Source organism: Schistocerca cancellata, chromosome 4 (genome assembly GCF_023864275.1).
Source record: "Schistocerca cancellata isolate TAMUIC-IGC-003103 chromosome 4, iqSchCanc2.1, whole genome shotgun sequence".
Taxonomy (NCBI): domain Eukaryota; kingdom Metazoa; phylum Arthropoda; class Insecta; order Orthoptera; family Acrididae; genus Schistocerca; species Schistocerca cancellata.
The window spans coordinates 67,642,757-67,666,646 of NC_064629.1; the positions used below are offsets into that span (position 1 = coordinate 67,642,757).

At 40.3% G+C, this 23,890-nt stretch overlaps 1 protein-coding gene across 3 annotated transcripts in view; it reads left to right on the forward strand.

Annotated features, from left to right (window-relative positions):
• Positions 1–23,890, forward strand: part of LOC126183485 (uncharacterized) — a 197,110-nt gene that overhangs the window by 142,480 nt on the left and 30,740 nt on the right. For all 3 annotated transcript variants that reach the window (XM_049925511.1, XM_049925512.1, XM_049925513.1), the window contains one exon: positions 6,650–6,791. In XM_049925511.1, the coding sequence (XP_049781468.1) occupies positions 6,650–6,791 (142 nt within the window). The remainder of the gene's footprint in view (positions 1–6,649; positions 6,792–23,890) is intronic.

Here is a 23,890-nt window from a genome sequence, read left to right on the forward strand (position 1 = left end):
CACCGAATCGAAGATTTATATCGCGCACAGGGAAAGCGAAAAAACATCATTTGCTAAGTCCTAACGTGGACGAATACTTGTGTTGCATGATCGTGACAGACGGTCATTGAAGAACACTTTGACGAAAAATAAAATTCCATACGTTGGGAATTGTAGGGCAAGTTGGTATTCCAAAACCACAGATGAGTGTTGCAAATGCCCGTAACAGTAAAACGTGGTGCCGAAACCGTAGACCAAGGACTGTACAGCAATGTCATTCGTCGGATGAGCCTTATTGCGCACCGATTCAAACTGCTGGCCGAGTTTGCGTCCCAAGAGTGAAAGGTGGAGGGGGTTAGGTGATGATTTGGACAGCCATATCGCGGTATTCCATGGGCCCTATAGTTACTCTGCAATGTGGCGTTACTGCCAAGGATAATGCGGCCATTTTGGCTGATCAGGTCGATTCCTTGGTACAATGTTTGTTTATCATTGGTGATGCTGTGTTCCAATATGGTAACGCTCCTGTTCACCGAGGTTACATCGTCCAGGACTGATTTTGTGAGTTCGCGGATACACTGTCGCATATCCCCTGGCCGCCACAGTCACCAGATCTCAATAATATTGAGCCTTTGTGGTGTAATTTGGAGAGGAAGGTGCTTGATCGCAACCTACTTCCATCATTGTTATCTGAACTTGTCACTGTTTTGCAGGAATAATGGTATAAGATTTCCTTGAAAACCATACAGAACCTATATTTACCCATTCCGAGACGACTCGAAGCTGTTTTTAATGCAACGGTTTTTCCACACCATATTAGGCATGGTAATGTGTTGTGTTTTCAATGTTTCCATATTTTTGTTCGCCTCTGTATCTTACGAGGGTTGACTGAAAAGTAATGCCTCCACCTTCGTAAATTTTCAACAGTTGGCAGAATTGATATGCGGCAGGTACTGGCTTGTTCCGTAGCCTCTTATTTACATCTCCAGTTGACGGGAAGCCTTAGCATTGAACGGTTGTGTTGTTACAGTGTAAGTATGGAATCCTGCGCAGACGGTCGGTCAATGCGATTTAAGCAACGTGCAGTCATTGAATTCTTGACAGCAGAAGGTGTCATCCCAAAGGAGATTCATCAGAGAATGAAAGCAATTTATGGTGATTGTGTTGATGTTAGTACTGCGCGTCGTCGGGCGAGTAAGTTTAAAGATATTGAGGCGAGAACATCTGACCTGCGTGACAAACAAAGAGTTGGACGTCCTGTTATAGCAACCACTGACTTTCACAAACAAAATGTTGATAGATTGATTCAGGACGATCGTCGTATCACTCAGAGAGAAATTGCAAGCACAATCGGCATTTCGCAAGAACGTGTGGGTCACATTATTGCTTTGCTTGGCTATCGGAAGATCTGTGCACGATGGGTGCCCGGATGCTGACTCCTGAAATGAAAGCGCACAAACTTGAAATTTGCCATGAACTCCTCTCGTGTTAAGAGAATGAAGGTGACACCTATCTCCATTCAACTGTAACAGGAGACGAAACGTGGGTACACCATTACCACCCGAATATGAAACGTCAGTCTATGGAATATCGACACAAAGACTGGCGCCAAAAAAAGAAATTCAAGACACAACCCTCAGCTGGAGAAAGCATGACCACAGTGCTCTGAGACCCAGACGGTGGTATCCGTGTTGATTTCCTTGATCGTGGAACAACAGTAAATTCAGAGCGTTACATCACAACGCATCGAACTCTGAAACGACGGCTAACAAGGGTCCGAAAGGAAAAGGGAAATGTTTTCCTGCAGCATGACAGTGCTAAACCGCACTCTTAACGTGCCACAAGAGCAGAACTTTGGAGACTGAATCTCACCACCGTACGGCATCGTCCATACAGTCCAGACTTAACACCGTTTGACTTTCATCTGTTCCCGATAATGAAACACGATCTGCGGGGACATCATTATGTTTCTGATGAAGACGTTGAGGGAACTGTGAGACTGTGGTTGTGTGACGGCTTCAGAAAACTTGTTTATCGATGGCAGAAATGTATCCAGTTGGCTGGTGACAATGTGGAAAAGTGAATATGAGTAATTAAAGATCACATTCTAAGGATTATTTCTGCGTTTGATTTATTAAAATATTCCCGTCCAAACCCAATTAATGTAGGTGGAAGCATTACTTTTCACTCAACCCTGGTATATAAGAGCTTCACGGCTTTGACGACTGTGTCTAACACTGAAACGGGGTACCTGTCTGTCATTCATGTAAACTGGAGCCCATCGCTACCTCAGATCCTAGCCAGCAAACATGAGGCACAATACGAAACACTTGAACATAGGACGAGTAACGCCACAGGAAGCAATTTCCATAGACACGGTAAATGCAATGACGCTTGTATTCACAAAAGATTAGCATTACTCAGCATTAGGCATACCTTAAGGAAACCTTTCAAGTGGATGTGAACGTCACGATATGTAGAGCACTTTTCTCTTGCCACTGTCTTCACATTTACTTTCAGAATTCATAAATGCCTTAAATATGCGACATGTACAATGCTGTGTTTGAGATGTGTGGTCCATAGAACTAATTTCAGAGTATTAAGTGCTACGTAAAACACGTGAAGATCTGTTACAGAGACGCTCATTACATGGTCAGTATGAAGTCTTACTCAGATCTGACTTCAGCAAATACATTCTGAACTGCTGGTATAACTTTCTGACTATTAGTTTTCCGAAGTGGGGAAGTGAGAAAACCGTGACTGATATCCGAGTGTCGGATTTTGCAGCTAGTAGTTCGTCACCGCGGAATTTTTACCTAGTTTTCTACAACAGATTAGGAAATGAAGGGTCACCCCTCCCTTTCCACATTAGATACAAAATAAATGAAGAGCTCAAACACGATAACCCGCAATGCAGAGGTTAAATGATACACAGACTGCTAGGCTGCAAATATACCGGGTATCAAAAAGACAGTATAAATTTGAAAACTCAATAAATCACGGAATAATGTAGATAGAGAGGTACAAATTGACACACATGCTTGGAATGACATGGGGTTTTACTAGAACCAAAAAAATACAAAAGTTAAAAATGTCCAACACATGGTGTTTCATCTGATCAGAATAGCAATAATTAGCATAACAAAGTAAGACAAAGCCAAGATGATGTTCTTTACAGGAAATGCTCAATATGTCCACCATCATTCCTCAACGATAGCTGTAGTCGAGGAATAATGTTGTGAACAACACTGTAAAGCATGCCCGGAGTTATGGTGAGGCATTGGCGTCTGATTTGTTTTTCAGCATCCCTAGAGATATCGGTCGATCACGATACACTTGCGACTTCAGGTAACCCCAAAGTCAATAATCACACTGACTTAGGTCTGGGGACCTGGGAGGCCAAGCATGATGAAAGTGGCGGCTGGGCACACGATCATCACAAAACGACGCGCGCAAGAGATCTTTCACGCGTCTAGCAATATGGGGTGGAGCGCCGTCCTGCATAAACATCGTACGTTCCAGCAGGTGTTTATCAGCCAGGCTGGGGATGATGCGATTCTCTAACATATCGGCGTACCTCTCACCCGTCACGGTAGCAGCTACTGACGTTTTGCTATCCAGCGCCATCTGTCGGACATTTTGTGAACTTTGATTTTTTTTGGTTCTAATAAAACCCCATGTCATTCCAAACATGTGTGTCAATTTTTACCTATCTATATACATTATTCCGTGTTTTATTAAGTTTTCAAATTTGTACTGACTTTTTGATCACCCGGTAAATTCCCCGTCAAACAGCACTGACCAGGCTAACATATCATGCAGTATCGCTCAAGGGTATTTCGTGGCTAAACTAGCAGTCTAGTAGGCGTGTTTATGTATATGCAAAATCCAAACAAGCCGATTGTTCAGACAGAAGACTGCTCGACCACGCCGCGGTTACATGTATTTATTCCCGAGTGCAGGAAAACGTGGACTTCAGCCATAAACAATGTTTGCAAGGGGTCCATAAGTATTTTGTAGAATGGGAAGACTGCAACAAACCTAACTACATAAATCAAATCTAATTCTAATGTTTTATTTACTTACAGCAATGCCTAAAGCTAAAGAGCATTCAGTAGATTTCAGACAAGTTGTCTTAACAGCATTGAGTCGAGACCAAACTCAATCCTTCGTTGCGGAGCTGTTTGGTATCTCACAACAGCTTGAGGGTGTCTGAGAGCGGCTTCAGAAAAAAAGGGTGGACGATGGAGAATAGCGCACGAAGTTGACAATCTTTTCATATTTTTGGGCCACAGTCATGTAATAATGTTTGAATGATATTTCCGCTGTTTGACTGTACAAATTCTTTATTTTATGTTACTCTCTTGATTTAGGGCTTAATCCATTATCAAGTACCACAATGTTGAATATAATTAGACCTTGTTATGTGACAATGACTGCGCTTAAGAAAGTGTCTAATTACACCCAACATTGTTGTACTGGATAATGGCATAAAGCAGAAATCATGAGAGTAATATAAAATAAAGAAGTTGCACAGGCAAATGGCGGAAATATCATTCAAACAATGCATGAAGTGGTCGACCCCGAAAGAACACCCAAAAAAAAGCAGGGTCATCCTGAGGCAATCGAATGGTTGATCCGAAAAAAATCAGCCCGAGCAATACACGATGAACTACAGATAAAACACAGGGCTAACTTCCATGTTTCGACAATTAAACGTCGTTTGGCAGCTATAGATCTGAATGGCAGACAATCTTCTCGAAAACTTACAATAAGTGCGGAAAATAGGAAGACCAGAGTACAGTTTGCTAAGAAGTATGCGTCATGGATTGCTGAAGACTGCTCAAAAATGCTGTGGAGTGATGAAACCAAGTTTAATCTCCTCTCGTCAGGCGGGATTCAGTTCGTTCGACCACCGAGAAACAAGAGGAATGACAGAAAGTACCAAGTAGCCACCATGAAGCCTGGAGGAGAGGAAGCACCACGGTTTGGGGCTGTTTCTCACGAAGTGATGTAGGTCCTCTTGTGGAAATTCATGGGATAATGGATAATCTGAAGTATGGTAAAATATTAACAGACCATATGATACCACATGGAAGACAAAATATACCTCGTAATTGACAGTTACAGCGTGACAACGATAGAAAGCCTACTTCTGGCCATCTGAAGACATTTCCGAAGCAGCATAAAGTAAAGGCATTCGAATGGCCAAGCCCAAGTCCAGAACATCTTTGGGGCGAGCGGGATAGATGTGTTCGGCAACAAAACTGCACCAACAAGGAGGCTTTCTCTAAAAAATTGTGTGAGCAGTGGAGAAGATTCCTCGGGTGCCACTATGAGGATGTAAATTAGGTTTGCTTCAAATACAGGCAGTAACGGTCGTGTAGTTAGTTACCTTCGAGATTGGACGTGGTGTTAGTTTAGAATGCTTTTAAGGCGACATAGATGCCGTTATCAACGCCTCACTGAGTGTGAACGAGGTTATGTAAAAGGGTTGTGAGAAACTGGATGTTCCTTCCGTGATATTGCAGAAAGACTTGGCAGGAATGTAGCCACTGTGCGTGATTGCCGGCAGGGGTGGCGAAGAGAATGAACAGTCGCACGAAGACCGGGTTCCAGACGCCCACTTGGCACTACCGAGAAGGAAGACCATCGTGTTCGGTGATTGGCTCCGCTGCATCGTACAGCACGTGCTGCTCCAATCTGAGCAACAGTTGGCACCACAGTGGCACAACGAACTGTTACAGATTGGTTACTTCAAGGACAGTTCCGAACCACGCGCCGTAGCGTGAATTCCACTGACCCCAAACCACCTCCACTTGCAACGTCAGTGGTTTCAAGCAAGAGCTCATTGAAAGGCAGGGTGGAGGTCTGTTGTGTTCCCTGATGAAATCTGGTTCTGCCTCGGTGCCAGTGATGGCCGAGTGTTGGTCACGAGGAGGCCAGCTGAGGTCCTGCAACCAACCTGTCTGCGTGCTAGACACATTGGATCTACACCTGGAGTGCGATTTCGTATGACAGCAGGAGCACTCTCATGGTTATCCAACGCACCCTGACTGCATATTTCTATGTTAATTTGGTCATTCCACATGTCGTGTTGCCATTCGTGAACAGTTTCCAGGGGGTATTCTCCAGCAGGATAACGCTCGCCCATATACCGCTGTTGTAGCCCATCATGCTCTACAGAGTGGCAACGTGTTGCCCTGGCCTGCTCGAACACCAGATCTGTGTCCACTCGAGCACATATGGGACATAATTGGACGACAACTCTAGCATCATACACAACCATCACTAACCGCCCATGTACTGACTGGCCAAATGCAACAGACATGGAACTCCATCCCACAAAGTGACATCCGGTACCTGCATGACGCAATGAATGTACGTTTACATGTTTGCATTCAACATTTTGGCCATTACACCAGTTATTAATGTACCAGCACGTCACACTTGCAAAGGCTTATCTCGCGCTTACATTAAACTGTGATCTTGCAACGTCAGTCACTTAAATGTATTACCTAGAGAAATGTATTCCGGAAATTTCATTACTCTACGTTAATTATTTTTTGCTGTTGTGATTTTTTTCACCAATGCATTTCGATCAAAGGGAAGGCTATGTTAGAAGAGCAGTAAAATTTATGTGGTACTTATGAAGCGTGTGTGCTCTCAGAATTCTGGGCGTGGACGTCAAGCAGTGGACCAACAGCCGCGTCGGCTTAATGGCGTGGCAGCTCCTCGTAATCGCGTTCTTTATAGCGGGCGTGCGCCGCAATGGCTTCAGCGCAGCCGCCTCCGTCACGATGATTCTGCAAGTGAGTCCGTCCATGGCTATCCTTATGTGCATTTTTTATATTTTCATTCTATCTAAGAAATTAACACTGAGCACACACCACGGACAAACGCAGTGTTCCAACTTGTCACCGGTCGGGGTGGCCGAGCGGTTCTAGGCGCTACAGTCTGGAACCGCGCGACCGCTACGGTCGCAGGTTCGAATCCTGCCCCGGGGATGGATGTGTGTGATGTCCTTAGGTTAGTTAGGTTTAAGTAGTTCTAAGTTCTAGGAGACTGATGACCTCAGAATTTAAGTCCCATAGTGCTCAGAGCCATTTGAACCAAGCCAACTTGTCACGCGTGCTCTCCCTTCCTTTCTGTACCTTTGTAATTTCTGAAGAAGATGGTGGTATCACAGCATCGTGGGAGCACCAATACTAAGTTTGGAAGGAAAGGGTAAGAGGCCGTGACGAGTTGAATCCTTGAGTCAGTTGCATATAATCAAAGCAGCACGGTGCTCAAGATTTACTTCTCCTTTTCGGTTTTTTTTTTCAGTGTTACGACAGACCTCACACACTATCTTCAGAATAACTCTTCAGCTCTGTGTTTGATTTTAGTTTAAAACAAATAGGTTTAAAACATTAGATCTAGTAATTATGGAACATTGTTTAAATAGCCTTCATTTTGGACTTCGACAGTGGTGACAATGATTTTGTGATGACTGAGGTGATTATTACTGCGCAAGGTGGCGCAGTAGTACAACACTTTCATCTTACTCTGGAGTAGAGCAGCTTAAATTTTCATCCACCCGTAGCGACTTAGATTTTCCGTGGTTTCTTACGGAAAATACTGCGATGAGTTCTTTGAAAAGTACTCAGCTGATTTTGTTCCCTATATATCTCTGACCCGAGATTGTGCTCCTTCTTTAATGGCCTTGTCCTCGACGGGACGTAAAACCATAATGTCCATCGTCTTTGAAATTGTTACTTTAAATAATATTGTGGTACAAGCCGTTGTGTTTAATCACTTTAACCACTGTGTGCCAGGATCACTACTTATGGAGCCAAGTAGATTTAGATCTGCTCTCACGAGTGTGATTTGCCTGATATCCTGGTCTTCCAACGCAGAAAAATCTTATGTTGTCATTGGGAGCCGGACCAAGGACTTCCGGGTTAGTGTCCAGCGAAGATAACCATATTTTATGCCTCCGACATGCCCTTACAACGTTTCCTTTCTCAAAGTAGTGATTGCCTCCTCGAACTGACTTTTCCGCCAATGGCTTTTCTGTAAAAGAGGAAAATGAAATTTATTGCTTCGTAAGGTTCAAGCCTGCTTCTTCGTTAATAGAGTGCCTTCTTCTGAAATAAAACTCTTTCTGCTGAAATAAAAATCCTATAAAAAGAGCTGTTAGTCATATTTCTTCGTAAAATGGAATGTCAAAATTCATCTATTCATGATTGTTAAACTTGTTCCTTCTTAAATTTGAATTAAATCAGTTTTCTCAAAAAATTTTGATTATGAATAAATATTTACACTTCTCCTAAAATTTTGATTCTCATTCTTCATAAAACAGAAAGCCACAATTTCATGTTTTTCATGATTAAATATATTTCTTTTTTTAACTGGTATTTAAATCGTCATTCTTCACTTTGTCATTATTCTTTCGGAGTCACAAGAGAGAATCACTGACAGTAATTTAATGATGGGTCTTCAGCTATGTGTAATTGTTGGGCAGATACTTCTAATCTTCAGGGCTATAAAACCAGTTACACAAAGAAGTCTAAGGATATGGTTAAGACTCACGAATACCTCACCTCCTGTGGCCATGCTTACAAACCGAGTAAATCTTTAAGCTTCATCAAATAACTATGCGCAAGAGTAGAAATATTACTCGATGTGGGTCAGAATAACGGGAGTAATTGTAATAGTTTTAAATCAAGAGTTTAGTTGTGAAAGCTTGAAGGTTGATTTGGTAAATTGAGGGCATGCTATACAACGAAGCTCTCAGAACTCACCTCTGCGTGTATTGGAATCACATAGCAGCAACCAGCAACAGACCGCGTACAGTTCTAGCAAAGGAATTCCTCGCAGCTGAATGAAAAGACCAGCAAATGAATGACTGCCGCTGAGGTCAACAGCGCCCTACGAGTAGTTCCCTCGCAACCCTCTCTGCCAGTCATATGTGACTGTATGTGCTCTTTCTGCAGCTTCATTACTCAGAGTGCAATATTCTTATAAGTGGGAAACAGTTGTTTTATTTAGATTAGGACATAGTTCATTAAGCAAACTTTAACGATTTTGATGTCTTTTGTCTGAACGTGGTCAAAGTATTTAATTAATGTCTCAAACGGAGCCAGGCTCGATTGTAAGGGAGCTGAGTACTGATGCTGTTACTCGGTTTCCTTTTATATGCCAAGCCTCCAGTGCTGATGCATACAATGATTTTAGGTGAACCAGCAGACAGACTTACAAGGTGACAATTATTGAACTATAAGAAATAAAATCGTCATAACTTCTGAACGGTTTGCGTTAGGACGTTCAAACTGCACGGTAGGCCGCGGGGCCCGATGGGAATTAGTATGCATATTGCTGTTTGGTTTGGCGACGAAGCTCACTTTCATTTGGATGGGTTCGTCAATATGCAAAATTGGCGCATTTGGGGCACTGAGAATCCTCATTTCGTGATTGAGAAGTGTCTTCACCCTCGACTGGTGACTGTGTGGTGTGCAATGTCCAGTCACGGAATGATCGGTGCGATGTTCCTTGATGACGCGGTGATTGCCGAACGGTACGTGAAGGTTTTGGAAGATGATTTTCTCCATTATCCAAAGTGACACTGATTTTGACAAGATGTGGTTCATGCAAGATGGAGCTCGTTTCCATCGAAGGAGGAGAGTGTTTGATGTCGTGGAGGAGAATTTTGGGGACCGCATTCTGGCTCTGGGATACCCAGAGGCCACTGGCATGGGCCTCGATTGGCCTCCATATTCTCCGGATCTGAACACATGCGCCTCTTTTTTGTGGGGCTATATTAAAGACAAGGTGTTCAGCAATAACCCCAAAACCATTGGTGATCTGAAAACAGCCATTCAAGAGGTCATCGACAGCATCGATGTTCCGACACTTCAGGTGGTCATGCAGAATCTCCCTATTCGTCTGCGCCACATCATCGCCAATGCTGGCAGGTACATTGAGCACGTCATAACCTAAATCCGAATATCTGTAGTGATGTTTACATGTTGAATAAAGTTTGTGCACACCATCGTTTGTAACTAATTTACGTTTTTTTCATATAGTTCTCAAATTGTCACTCTATATTTTTTATGAATTCCTTCTCCTCAGATTCACCCTAGGAAATCATGCTCGTCATCCTTCATGTCGTTGATAAGACGTCCATCAGGGCCCCTGCCAGTACCCTCATGGGTCGATTACACATTTCTTTTCTTTGTCTGATGAACAGATCTGTCTTGCACTGAATATTTAACGTCATAGTACTATGTGGAACATCTGAGGGAATAATATCTATGTGATCTCAAATGAAGATCTGATATTTAGGTAGCTGTCCTCCGCATGCGGAATCAAAATTGTCTGAATTCTTCCACCTATCACGCAAGCATTTCGTAGGCTGCCATTATCAAAGTTGCAGCGGTTCATTTCCGCCTGTAGTCCTAGACAACGCCCTTTTTATGACAGATTCTGTAGCTATTGGCTCGTATCGCATTTTCTGGACACAGTGTTGTGAACTGATGTATTTATTTTCTACTTGACAGACTGTTCGAAACGCTTAAAGTGAAAACTATACAGGCCCCACTGTACCCTAAAGTGAGAATTATGAAATGAGGAACCAGAGTTCCGAAATGAATGTTCGAGGATTTGGGAGGTCTTCGATGAGAAATGCGTGTGACGCACGTGGTTGAAAACTGTTCATGTTTCTGTATCGACGTTGGTGACGCATAGTCGTATATGGTGTATCCATAATGCATTTCTTTCTGTATAGTTTCTTGAAGGAATCAGCGTCCGAAACTCCAGCAGAAACTGAAGGTGAACTGGTTTTTTGGATGCTAGCTACATGTTCCATTGCTCGTACCACATGGTGTAGCGAAGCATTTAATAAACGGTCCCTATAGCATACCAATAAGGTCCCTTTCAGAGTATACTGATACAAGAGCCCCATACCTAGCAATCATATACAACCGCTTGCTTGACGAAAGATAGGTACCAAAAGATTGGAAAGTTGCACAGATCACACTAATACTCAAGAAAGGCAATGGGAGCAATCCGCTGAATTACAGCCGCATATTACTAACGTAGTTTTGCATTAGGATTTTGGAATATATACTTAGTTCGAATATTATACTGAGATGACGATTCATGGGATAGCAAAATGCACATATACAGATGGCATAAATATCGCGTACACAAGGTATAAAAGGGCAGTGCATTGGTGGAGCTGTCATTTATACTTGGAGAATTCATGTGAAAAGGTTTCCGATGTGATTATGGCCGTACGACGGAAGTTAACAGATTCTGAACCCGGAATGGTAATTGGAGCTAGACGCATGGGACAGTCCATTTGGGAAATCGTCGAGGAAATCAACATTCCGAGATCCACAGTCTCAAGCGTGTGCCAAGAGTACCAAATCTCAGCCTTCACTTAATGACTGAGTGAGAGCAGCGGCGTTTTGCATGGTGTTGTCAGTGCCAACAGACAAGCAACACTATGTGAAATAACCACAGAAAAACCATGTGAAACATACGTCGAAGGTATCCGATAGGAAACTGCAGTGAAGTTTGGCGATGACAGGTTATGGCAACAGACGACCGACGCCTGCAGCGGTACTACTGGGCTCGTGACCACATCGGTTGGAACCTAGACGAATACCGTGGCCTGATCAGATGAATCCCAATTTCAGCTGGGAAGAGCTGATAGGAGGGTTCGAGTGTGGCGCAGACCCCACGAAGCCATGAGCCCAAGTTGTCAACCGAGCACTGTGCAAGCTGCTGATGGCTCCAACAAAATCCTGCCTCGACAACACTTTCGCAATTATGGACGGCTACACACGCAACATGGCTCAATATTTTTGCAGGGGACTTGGTGATTCCATGCTATGACGAGTTACTGCACTACGATGGGCCATAGGGGGTTCGACCGATATTAGGAATATCCCCCGACTTTTATCATCCCAATGTATCATCAAAAACAGGCAAGATAATTCGTTCCAAACCATCATGACAATAGCTAACAGAATCTGCCAAATAATAATAATTTCCAGTGAAGAAATAATGACCAGGAACGATGGTTTAAGGGTCCAGCGTGTCATCGACCTCATGCCGGTGTAGGAAATCAGTGTGGGCTGTGTTTGCTTGGAATGGACTGGGTCTTTTGGTCCAAATGAACCGATCATTGACTGCAAACGGCTACGTTCGACTACTTGGAGACCATTTGCAGCCATTCATGGATTTCATGTTCCCAAACAACGATAAAATTTTTGTGGCGCCACAGGTGTTCACGGCTGGTTTGGAAGACATTCTGGACAGTTCTAGCGAATGATTTGGCCACCCACATTGTCGGACGTGAATCCCATCGAACATTTATGGTATATAATCGAGAGGCCAGTCGTCCTCATCGGCAACATTCTCGCAATTATGGGCGGCTATAGAGGGGCAGCATGGCTCAATATTTCTGCAGGGGACTTCCAACGACTTGTTGAGTCCTTGCCATGTCGAACTGCTGCGCTACGCATGGCATAAGGAAGTCCGACATGATATTGGGTGGTGTCCCATGACTTTTGTCACCTCAGTGTGTGAGTTACCTAGAAACTAACTGTCTGTTGACACACAGTCAGCACAGATTCAGAAAATATTGTTCTCGTGAAACACAACTAGCTCTTTATTCGCAAGAAGTAATAAGTGCTATCCACGGAGGATCTCAAATTGATTCCACATTTCTAGATTTCCGGAAGGCTTGTGACACCAGTTCTCACAAGAGACTTCCAATCAAATTGCTTGCTTAAGGAGTATCGTTTCAGTTGTGCGACTGGAATGGGGATTTCCTCTCTGAAAGCTCACAGTACGTATAATCGACGGAAAATCATCGAGTAAAACAGAAGTGATATCAGACTTTCCCAAAGGAAATGTTATGCGCCCTTTGCTGTTCCTAACCTACATAAACGTTTTGGAGGACGACCTGAACAGCTCTCTTAGATTGTTTGCAGATGATGCTGTCATTTACTATTTAGTGCAGTCATCCTAAGATCAAAACGAAATGCAAAATTACTTAGACACGATATCTGAATGGTGCGGAAAGTGGCAATTTCCTCTCTATAAGGAAAAGTGTGAGGTCATCCACATGGGGGTACAAAAATAAACCCGTGAAATTTCGATTACACGATAAATCAGACAAATGTAATGGCTGTCAGTTTGACTAAATACCTAGGAATCACAATTACGAACAACTTAAGCTGGAAAGGTTCACAGATAATTTTGCGGGGAAAGTAAATCAAAGGCCACGTTTATAGGCAGAACTCTTAGTAGGTGGAACAGGTCTACTAAAGAGACTGCCTTCACTACGCTTGTTCGTCCTCTGCTAGAGTACCGCTATGCTGGATGGAATCCTTACCAGATAGGAGTGACGGACGACATAGAAGAACGTCAAGGAAGGGGTGCTCGTTTTGTATTACCACTAAATAGAGGAAAGAGTGTCTCGGATATGATAGGTGAGATGTGATGCCAATCACAAAACAAAGGCGTTTTTCGTTGTGAAATCTGTTAACGAAATTTCAGTGACCAATTTATGCATATGATTGTGAAAATATTTTATTGTCGCCAACCCAAATGCGAAGAAGTGGTCATTATAATAAAATAAGACAAATCAGAGCTCGCGTAGGAAGATTTAAGTGTCCACTTTTCCCACACGTTGTTAGAGAGTGGAACGGTACAGAAATAGTCTGAAGGTGCTTTGAAGAACCCTCTGCCAGTCACTTAAGTGAGAATTGCAGTGTATTCATATTGATGTAGATGTAGTGTAGACGAGAAGAATATCTGTGAGAGAGCAGTACATGTTTTTGGGCTTTTGTAGTGCATGCAGTGAGATTGGCAGTTGTCACTTTGGCCTGTTGCTATGGATGTAAGTCGTTGCTGTCAGGTGTAAGGTGTCTATTTCAATAAAAAGCTAAATGTTCAATTCCGTCTATTTGTTTTTATTTGTTTTCAAAGTACTTAGTTTGGGATGCGTTAGCATCAAAATAATATTATCCCTAAGAGAGTGTGGCAACCTGTATACAGGACGACCTGGACTTCATCTCTGTCGTTCTCAACTTAAAAATTTCCAATACTTATTAAAAATTGAAACGCACAGTATTAACACTCGAAAATAATATTTCATACTCATTTTGTTGTGAACCAGCTTTCGGCTTTCTAGTCATCGTCAGGCAACTTATGACTGAAGAGACAATCCACAAGACATGAATGAGAGTTCTAACTTTCTTTCCAAAGACAGGTGACCTATAAAGATTACGCATCTATACAAAAAACACGATATTGGAATGCTTCAGTTTGACAGTGGAACGAAAGAAGAAATGCTGTGTAGTGAGATACTGAACTGAAAATAGTCCAGCATGTGAGTAATGGTACAGACTACAATGGCAGGGCTTCTGCGTTTGTTTAAAGATGATATGATGCAAAATAGTCACTAAATCCATTACAAGAAATATTTAGCTCTAGCTTCACAAATACGTGTTCTGTTTTATACTATTAATACGTGTGTTTATTTAAAGAGTAATTGTTGTGTCTAGACAAGACAGTCTAGACACAAGGCGATGAAGCCGAAAGGGCAGGCGTCAACTCACGCTGGCTTGCGTTAAGTCTGAAACAGGATACGTAATGAATGCTATAAAGAAAAGTACGTAGCTGCTGGAATACTTAACTTTAATCCATCATTTGTATACAGCATTCTTGATGATATAAGTGAGACTCTCTCTAGAAATGGTTAATGGCGCCTTGCTAGGTCGTAGCCATGGACTTAGCTGAAGGCTATTCTAACTATCTCTCGGCAAATGAGAGAAAGGCTTCGTCAGTGTAGTCGCTAACAAAGTCGTCGTACAACTGGGGCGAGTGCTAGTACGTCTCTCAAGACCTGCCGTGTGGTGGCGCTCGGTCTGCAATTACTGACAGTGGCGACACGCGGGTCCGACATGTACTAATGGACCGCGGCCGATTTAAAGCTACCACGTAGCAAGTGTGGTGTCTGGCGGTGACACCACAGTAATATACCACAGAAATATTTAATATGTGAAATTTGTTAATAACTGTGAATCCATATGGTGAAGAATCTCTCGAATAATGTGAAACACACTGCTAAAATTCGATAAACAACGGCTCATGAAATCGCTAATTTAAACCAGAAGATACGGAAGAAGTTTACGTGTTTTTTTCCTTCAGTTTCTTATAGAAATCATCAAACTACACAAGTAGGCTATTAATTTATAATATATAAAGATCATAACAGTAGGCACTGCTGCCGGCCGAGGTGGCCGAGTGGTTCTAGGCTCTGGAACCGCGCGACCGCTACGGTCGCAGGTTCGAATCCTGCCTCGGGCATGGATGTGTGTGATGTCCTTAGGTTAGTTAGGTTTAAGTAGTTCTAAGTTCTAGGGGACTGATGACCTTTGAAGTTAAGTCCCATAGTGCTCAGAGCCATTTTTAGGCACTGCTAGACTACAAGATATTCTGTTCTATACACACTTCCACTACCATCACCATCCTGACCTTTTATTCTGCAGAGTTTCAATGAAACTGACTGTACGTTGGAGGCTCCCGCATGGCTTGTCTCTTATAAGCCACATCTTGAACGTCCCTACCAGTAAACCAGAAGAAGTCTGCCAAAATAACAGGAGACTACTTCCCTGCATGTTCCTTCTCCAAAATTGCAATAACCTGATGAAATCACTCGTCATGTCGCTCAGAAATTGCTACGCAGTTTTCAGGGAATTATTTGAGATAGGCATGAAGGAAGTGTCTTCCAGTGAAATTTTATAGCCAAGCATGTCATAACATGACGGCTGCTCACCCACAGGCGATTCACCAGATTTGTGCTCTCATTTCCTAAGAATCTGACACAAACATTTTAAAAATTTGAACCATGCTGCCTGCTCATCGCCACGCAACATTTCGTCAAACTTCTTGTCTCTGAAACGCTCTCGAATATGTGAGCCAACGAAGATATCCTCCTTGACGTTCTTTCATTCAATCTTCGGAACTTTTCCTTCAAGTGCTACAGACTTCGCCTTCGAGATTCAATTTCTTTACGAAAGTTTTCATGAATTCTATAAAAATGTCTTTAGAACAAAGCATAAGAACGAATTATAATACCTATCGCTTACAATACTAACTGAAGTAAGATACGAACTGATATAAATTGAATGTTGAATAATAGTTTTATTATATTGGCTCATTCTCGTCATATACAATAATTATATACTCGTATATGCTGGCAGTACATTTCTTTTTTACCTTTATGGTTGAAATCATTTGCAAAAAAAAAGAAAAAAAGAAAATAAAATCGTAGCTAAGCTTCAGTTTTATTTGTGGTACTCGATATCAGCACAGTGGAGTTGATAAGATTTAGAAGTTTCACACAATTTTCAGTTTCACTCTTGCAATGAGTGTTCAAGATACGGAGACTGATGTTTGCAGATAGGTTAATTTCTAGGTTGATTTTCTGTCCGTATTAGGTCAATGTAGAACATGTCATTTAATGTCATAGAAATGGCATTTATTCAGAGATGTCAAGGAAAGATGAAATCATGTTTTTTATTGAATGAAATCCACACTGCAGATATAGTACTCTAACGTTTTATTCTGATGGATCCATTTCAGCTAGATTGCCATATGCAGACCGTCTGCAAAAATTGCATAATATTTTTTATTTTATTGTGACCTTGGTTAACTGTATTTTCGGAAATAAAAATTTGGTACTTACGTTGTTGTACGGGGTGTTCAAAAAGTCTTTCCGCAGTACCGTATAATTGTTAGCCGCGCGTGTCGTATAATTGTTCGCCTGCGTGGGTAACTTCCATTCAAGTGGACTCTCCCATCATTTCACTGTTTCGTTTATCTCAGTAAAAATGAATATTCAATAAATATACAACTTGTATTTCACTGAGTTTCATTTCGGTATATTCACTGCGGCATACGGCACGCGCGGCTAACAATCATACGGCACTGCGGAGAGACTTTTTGAACACCCCATATAATCAGTGGTCGCCGTCACTCTTTGTTGTATTACAATGTAGTATAGATTTAGGATTCTTATTCTATAAGCTGTTCTATGGTTTGCTGCTGTTATTAATCACCTTTTATCGTATTATTTGGAAATTGAAATTTTATCACCAGATTTGGCAGACTGATTATTGTGACAGTGGTCCAAAGATGATATATGGTTACAATTGCTATGGTGTACTGATGTTATCATTTTGGACTGTATGTATGATCTTTGGGATCGATGTGTCTGTGGGGAGTTGTGTACCTATATATTACTTTGGTTACGAATTCAATAAAATATTGTATGAAATGCTTATGTTTTAAATCTGTGTTCATTTAAAATGTCGTCATGGTGTTGTATTGTGAGTATGTAGAGTTCTATCTCTTTAACTAAATTCATTCTTAAGCCTTTAGGTAATATGTTTAAATCTTCAATGCTAACTCTATTAGTTCTGCATTGTCATTATCGTTCTTCAAGTGCTTGAAGAATGGAGATGGATTATTTTCGCTAATTCTCGTGTACCCTAATGTGTTACCTTCAAGTTAAGCCCTTCTGTTCTATGTAAAATTGAGTACAATCCTGACATATGATTTTGTATGGTTTGTGTATATTGGTAATTTTGTTTTTCCTGAGTGAAGTCTATGGCAAATATTGTTGCTGATTCTATACATGAATTGGATACTTGTGTTCATTATTGCATTTAATTTGTTTGATCTTGTACCTTCATATGTTATAGATGAGGCACAAGAGTACACGAGAATTAGCGAAAATAATCCATCCTCATTCTTCAACCACTCAAAGAACAACAACCACAAGACAGAGCGAATGGAGTTAGCATTGAAAATTTGACAGATATTACCTAAAGGCTTAACAATGAACTTATCTGAAGACACAGTACTCTATATACTCTCAATATAACGCCATGACGACATTTTTTTTTGAACACACAGATTTAAAACATAAAAATTTCATACAAATTTTTTTTGAATTCCTAACCAAAGATAACAAATAGATAGAAACAACTCCCAACAGACACATCGATTTCAAAGATCATACATATAGCCCAAAATTATAACATCAACACACCATAGCGACTGTAACCATATAGCATCTTTGGCCAATTGTCATAACAGCCAGTCTGACAAATCTGGTGATAAAATGTCAAGTTACAAAAGTTACGAGAAAGGACGATTAATAACAGCAGAAAACCCCAGAACAGCTTATACCATAAGAATCTTAAATCTGCACCACACTGCAATCCATTAGAATAATAACGTTCAACAGCTTTAGCAGCAATCAGAATTTTATTAAATAGTGACTCAAGGAGACAACTTCAATGCTGCGCATCCATTTTTAGTCCCCAGCTCCTTTTATGTTCATCAGTCTTCCACTCCATGTTGAATTGTCTTTTATCCATACCGTAAACAGAATCAAATTTTCAAAGTGATTCAAAACTGATTAAAGAAATCTGCATATAGTAATGGTTGCAGTCCAATTTTGATTTATAATATGCTTAGGAGCAAAAATGAACAGTGTATAATAGCACTGCTGTATCCTGCTCAGAAGGTAGTAAATCATAGTTACAACAAATGGGTCAGTATGTTATGTATAGATATGACTTCACAGAAATTTGTCAGAAAACTGATATGTAGGAAATATAGATCAGTTTTCTACACCATAATTACAGTTGTCTGTAATCTATTGAACAGTAAAGACAACTTTCTGCCTTTAGAATGGAAATGAATTTATACGATTTTTTAAAATTTGTTTGGCAGATTATATGTAGGTCAGTGAGGTATCACTACAACTAGTAGAGCAACTGGACATCAGATGATTTTGAGACTAAAAAATAAGGATTTCACATTTGCTGGTGCATGCTGTGAATGACACCATACTTACAAAATTAAATATAATTTTCCCCACAGATTAAATATATGCATAAAACAAACATTACTGGAAACTCTGCCTGTCAATAAACATCAATCACAGAATGCTAACTTAACTCTTAAGGATCAAAAACTGTTCCATTATCACTCTTGCCTAAGTGTCAGCAGTTAATTAACATTGTTCTCACCATAAGATGTTTGCTTGTTGTAAAGTGTGTCACTGTTTGTTTATCGATCCTCACATTGCACTGTCTACTTTCTTCCCTCCAGCCCACCACCGCCTCTCTTAACCAATTCATCACATTCAACAAATATGTCATTGTGTAATATTTCTTGGTTTTTTCCTAGGCCAAATTGAAACATTCCAATTTTTGTTCTTTACACAGATTTATAATCTTTAAATATCGCACATCTTTGGAGATAACAGTTTTTGTAGAGCTAGAAGCTTTCACCAATGTTACTTGGACTTACTGTTCAATCTTAAGATGTCTGACGATAGTCTAGAAAGCCGAAAGCTAGTTGACAACAAAATATAAAATGAATGTTACTGTGGAACGATAATTTCAGTTTTTAATTTGTCTGTGATTCTCCGAGTGCCAGCTGAATGTTCCATAAATGTCTCCAATACCTGTGTTGTTTACTTGAATTGAAAATCATTCATGGTGCAAATTTTTGTGTTAGTGAAGTCAAAATTGCTGTAACAAAAAGGAAATTTGTGGTAATACATACATGAATTAGTATAGTAGTACAATAACCATGACCCCTCCTCTGTCGTAAGTTAGTATTAGGATCCATGTTATGTTTCTGCTGCTGTAAGTTTATCATTGTAGAATTCTATACAGGGTGATTTTGCTAAATGGGGACAAACTGTAGAAAACAATCAGTGAGAGGGTAAGGAACACTAAAGGTAATATAGACATATGACTGTAAATGTGTTCCCAGGAAGGTAGGTATATCCAATTGAAGATGAAGATTAAAGATCTTTGCCAGTGTAGGTATCAATGATTGAAAGCACACTTGCAAACACATCAGGCATGTGGTAATATTCTGTCTGTGCTAGTGTTTTAGCTCCACATTTAAGTGGCTGAACCGGTGCTGGTGGTTTGCTGCAATCGTACTGTGGGGATTCTCCATAGCCCAAAGAGAAGTGTTGTAACGGTTGTTGATGCTGCCCCTCGTAAAATTAGCGTCATCTGTGAACAGGATGCACGACAGAAATCCCAGCACCTTGCTGGTGTGTGTGGCGAATCAGTGACTAAACTGTCACCACAGAGCCAAGCCAGTAGGTAACAAGGCCTGCATGCGTTGTCATACAGGTTGTGGGAGTTGTGGAAAATATTCCACACGGTTTTCTGATTTACTCCCTGCTGGCAGACCACATACCTTGTGATGATGCTGGGGTCATATTCCACAGTGTTCCAACACGTTTCATCTCCACTTCTAAGTCGGTGCACCTCCCCTGTAATGCATTTCCGACCGTCAGTATGAGCTTTTATGCTTCTTATCCTCTCAGGAATAGTTTCTTGCAGTTTGTCCACATTTAGAAAACTCACGTTCTTGAGGTGCATAGGTGTTCACGGCATACTCGTCGCACTGATATGTAAATTTGTAATCTCGAAAGTTTTAGATTGTAGAAATAAGCACAATAATTGATTTATTTTTTATAAAATCGGTGGTTTATTGCGCAGAGACACTCTAGCTTTATATTCCACATTTGGTGTGAAATCAACGTGTCTTAGCGCTAGTATCCAGACCAGCCCAGCGCTAATTCTATTTACTATACATAGCTCAGTATACGCAGGGATCAACCAACACTGGTACTGCAATTTTATTTTGAAGAGTTTCACTCCAATGCTATTTTGTCAGATAATGACATCACGAGTATTAGAAAACCTTGGCTGTTGTGCGATACAGAGTTTTTATAGTACACAGCAGAAATAAGCCACAATTTGATTTTGGTTTTTTATTAAAAATAACTGTTAATAGTTTGGAGATAATGCATTCATCTTGAAAAGTAACAGTTCCCGGTTTGCAAGTGATACATTGATCTTCAGACAACGTACATGGACTTTGGTATAAAGATGAGCTGCCATGAAATGACTTCCGGTAACATCTGTTTTTATAGTATTTCATGAAAGAATAAAACTTACGTTGTTCTTCATGTTTACACACACCGTCACTCAGGTCTTCGTTGCTATTCAAAACATGGTGAGTCGAGATATTCTGTGTTGCTGCCTTGCGAACTTTTTAAGCTGGACCAACACTATATCGTACTGACGTGTAGCTTATCGCTGAAGGACTTGTTCAATGTAATTTTAAAGTTATTTGTAAATTAGATTTCTATATTGAACCCAAAGGGTTCCGCATAAATAGGGGAAGCTTTACAGACCTGTTACGGCTTTCTGCCGATCTAAAATTCCTAAACGATTTGTGGTCGACGTCTTTGATTACAACTAAAGTTAACGTGAATTTCGTACGTCACCGGCTGCGGGTTTGTCAATATTTCCAGTATCACACCACATCAAGAGACAAATGACAACTAAACATTTTTAAAACTCACTTTATTATCTCTTTACTGCTTGTATAAGAGAGGAAATATTTAAAATGTTAGTGAAAAATGAATATGTAACCGCGGCTATAGACTCCTGTATGTCTGTCCGTGGAAAGAGTGTGGAGAGAGTGTTTAGCGAGTGTATTATTGCGGTGGAGGTAATTATGAAATGTCCTAGGAACGTTAATTAGGGCCTCTTGCTGATTTTCAGTAAAGTAGGTGTAATTATTCTGAACACCATAGCTCACGTGGCATACACAGTGTTCTTCGACTTTTTATGTGGCTTCTAAACGTTCTGACGTTCGTTTGAGATTATTGTGCACATATATTCTGCTGAATATTAATCAGCACACAGTCATAAGCGCACTTGTTGCTCTGGAAAAAGAAAAGCTGCCTGGCGCACTATGGAGACTTCTAGGCAGTAAATTAGTAGTTTGATGTCTCAGTTTAACTTTAAACATCTCGCCTGTTGTGATGCATTGACTTATGTTGCAAAGCATTTAGATTTTTAATTATAAATACACGAGTTAATCAATTCAAAAAACCAAATAAAAACAATCATTGTGTCGTAGAGGTTTTAATACGATTTGTATCGTATTACACTTAATATGATGACTTAGTAACTAGGTAAGCTTTAACTTAATTTAATAACAATTTTAAATTTGATACTCTTTTTAAGAAAGTAGTCTGTATACACTTGCACAGTGAATTACAAGGTGTCAAGACAACTCTCCCTTGATATGTTGCTGATTGTCTTTAATGTTTTTCCTTGGCTTGCAAGAAAATGGTAGAATGAGACTGTCTTGCTTAGTACTCATTATTGCTTTCAGTTGGACTCTGTCACTCGACCAACACTCACAGTGCCATTATCGAGTACAGTGCTGTCACGCCTGCTAGGAACAGAGCAGGTTTGCTCTTTTAGATTTGGTTGATACTGACTGTCCAGAACTATTTCTGTTCTCAAGCACTAACGTAGTATCCTAAAGTGAAAATGCTTCTCTCAGAACTACATTTACAGAGAAATTTTATTACAGAAAATTGTCTGTAGCTCCATAAGATTCTGGTGTTGTAGCCTATCACCATCGGTTTAAAATGCGAATTTTCTGTGTGCACTGAAAACTGCATGTGTTTTGCCGTTATTCTAGAAGTCTATGCTATCACTATGGTTTTGAATCGTCTAACATAGGGTATTTTGTCGGAAAAAAGTCTTTCATCTCCTTGGCGAGTGAGACAACAATTCTCAATCCCCTAGGCTAGTACTGTACTGGCAGCACATACTACTTCAGATTAAAGATAAACATATGTGGATTTCATTTAAACAGTGGTAAATAAGTTTAATTGATAGATGGTGTGTTTAGTTGCAGTAACTTAAATTAAGTTAGTGTATATTGCATGTATTGAGTTTGGCGGGAGTTGGTGAATCACATAGTAAATTAGAGTTATCCACATTTTATATCATATATATTTGAAGGAAGCAGTACTAATTCGTTTTGTCTTTTGTTATTGCTGTCATATCTGTGTTTGGAGTGAATAAATTTATGCTTTAGGTAAGTATGAAAGTCATTTTTAATAAGATTCCTCTCTACTATATTTGCCTTTTTGTTTTACTGATAAGTTTGCTGTCTTGTTGAAAATCTAATTTCTACACGGTTTATAAACACTTGTCAAAAGGAATTAGAAGGCTGCTGCTGTCCATAGGAAAACATTTCTGTTTTTGAAAATATCAAACGTCTATAGGTAATTGGCTGTAAATAGTTCTGAGTTGTCAGTATGTGACAACTTTTTATGCTGAACAGTTGTTTTGAACTGTTCCTTGCTCTATTCGACATGGTGTTTAGTAAATTACTGTGAAAACTGCTAAATAAGATCCTTCTGGATTATGTATGTTCTTCTTGTATGCTGCATGTTTTAACAGAATACATGGTTTCAAATGATTCCCAAAGACATGATACAGCAGTTGTGAAACTTTTGATGCTGGCGTTGCCTTAGTCTTAACTAAAGATGTTGCAGAGATGTTGCCTTATTTCTAGGGAATTTTATTATTACGTAATTCTTAGTTTTGGGAATATTAATAGTAACTCATGTTTAACAAATCACTCTTTCACTTTATTTCAGAATATAAGAGTGGGCTCTGTATTATTTTCTTTATGCCACTTTACACAATAATTATGGTTCTGTAGAGTAAACCACCTTAAAAAAAGAATTTTATCATTTATAGACGTCTCTACCTTGACTGCAATGACGATCTTTCTAAAAATTTTGGTTTATTACAAATGTAGATCTCATACTTTGTCGCAATGGATTGTGTATTTACTACCTTCACTTTCAGTCTTATTGTTCATTTTATGATTTTATGATGAGATATACATAACTTCTTCGTGATTTTTGGTGATCTCCCTGAAAATACTTTCCCCATAAATGTTTCTGTTGTGTCTAGACAAG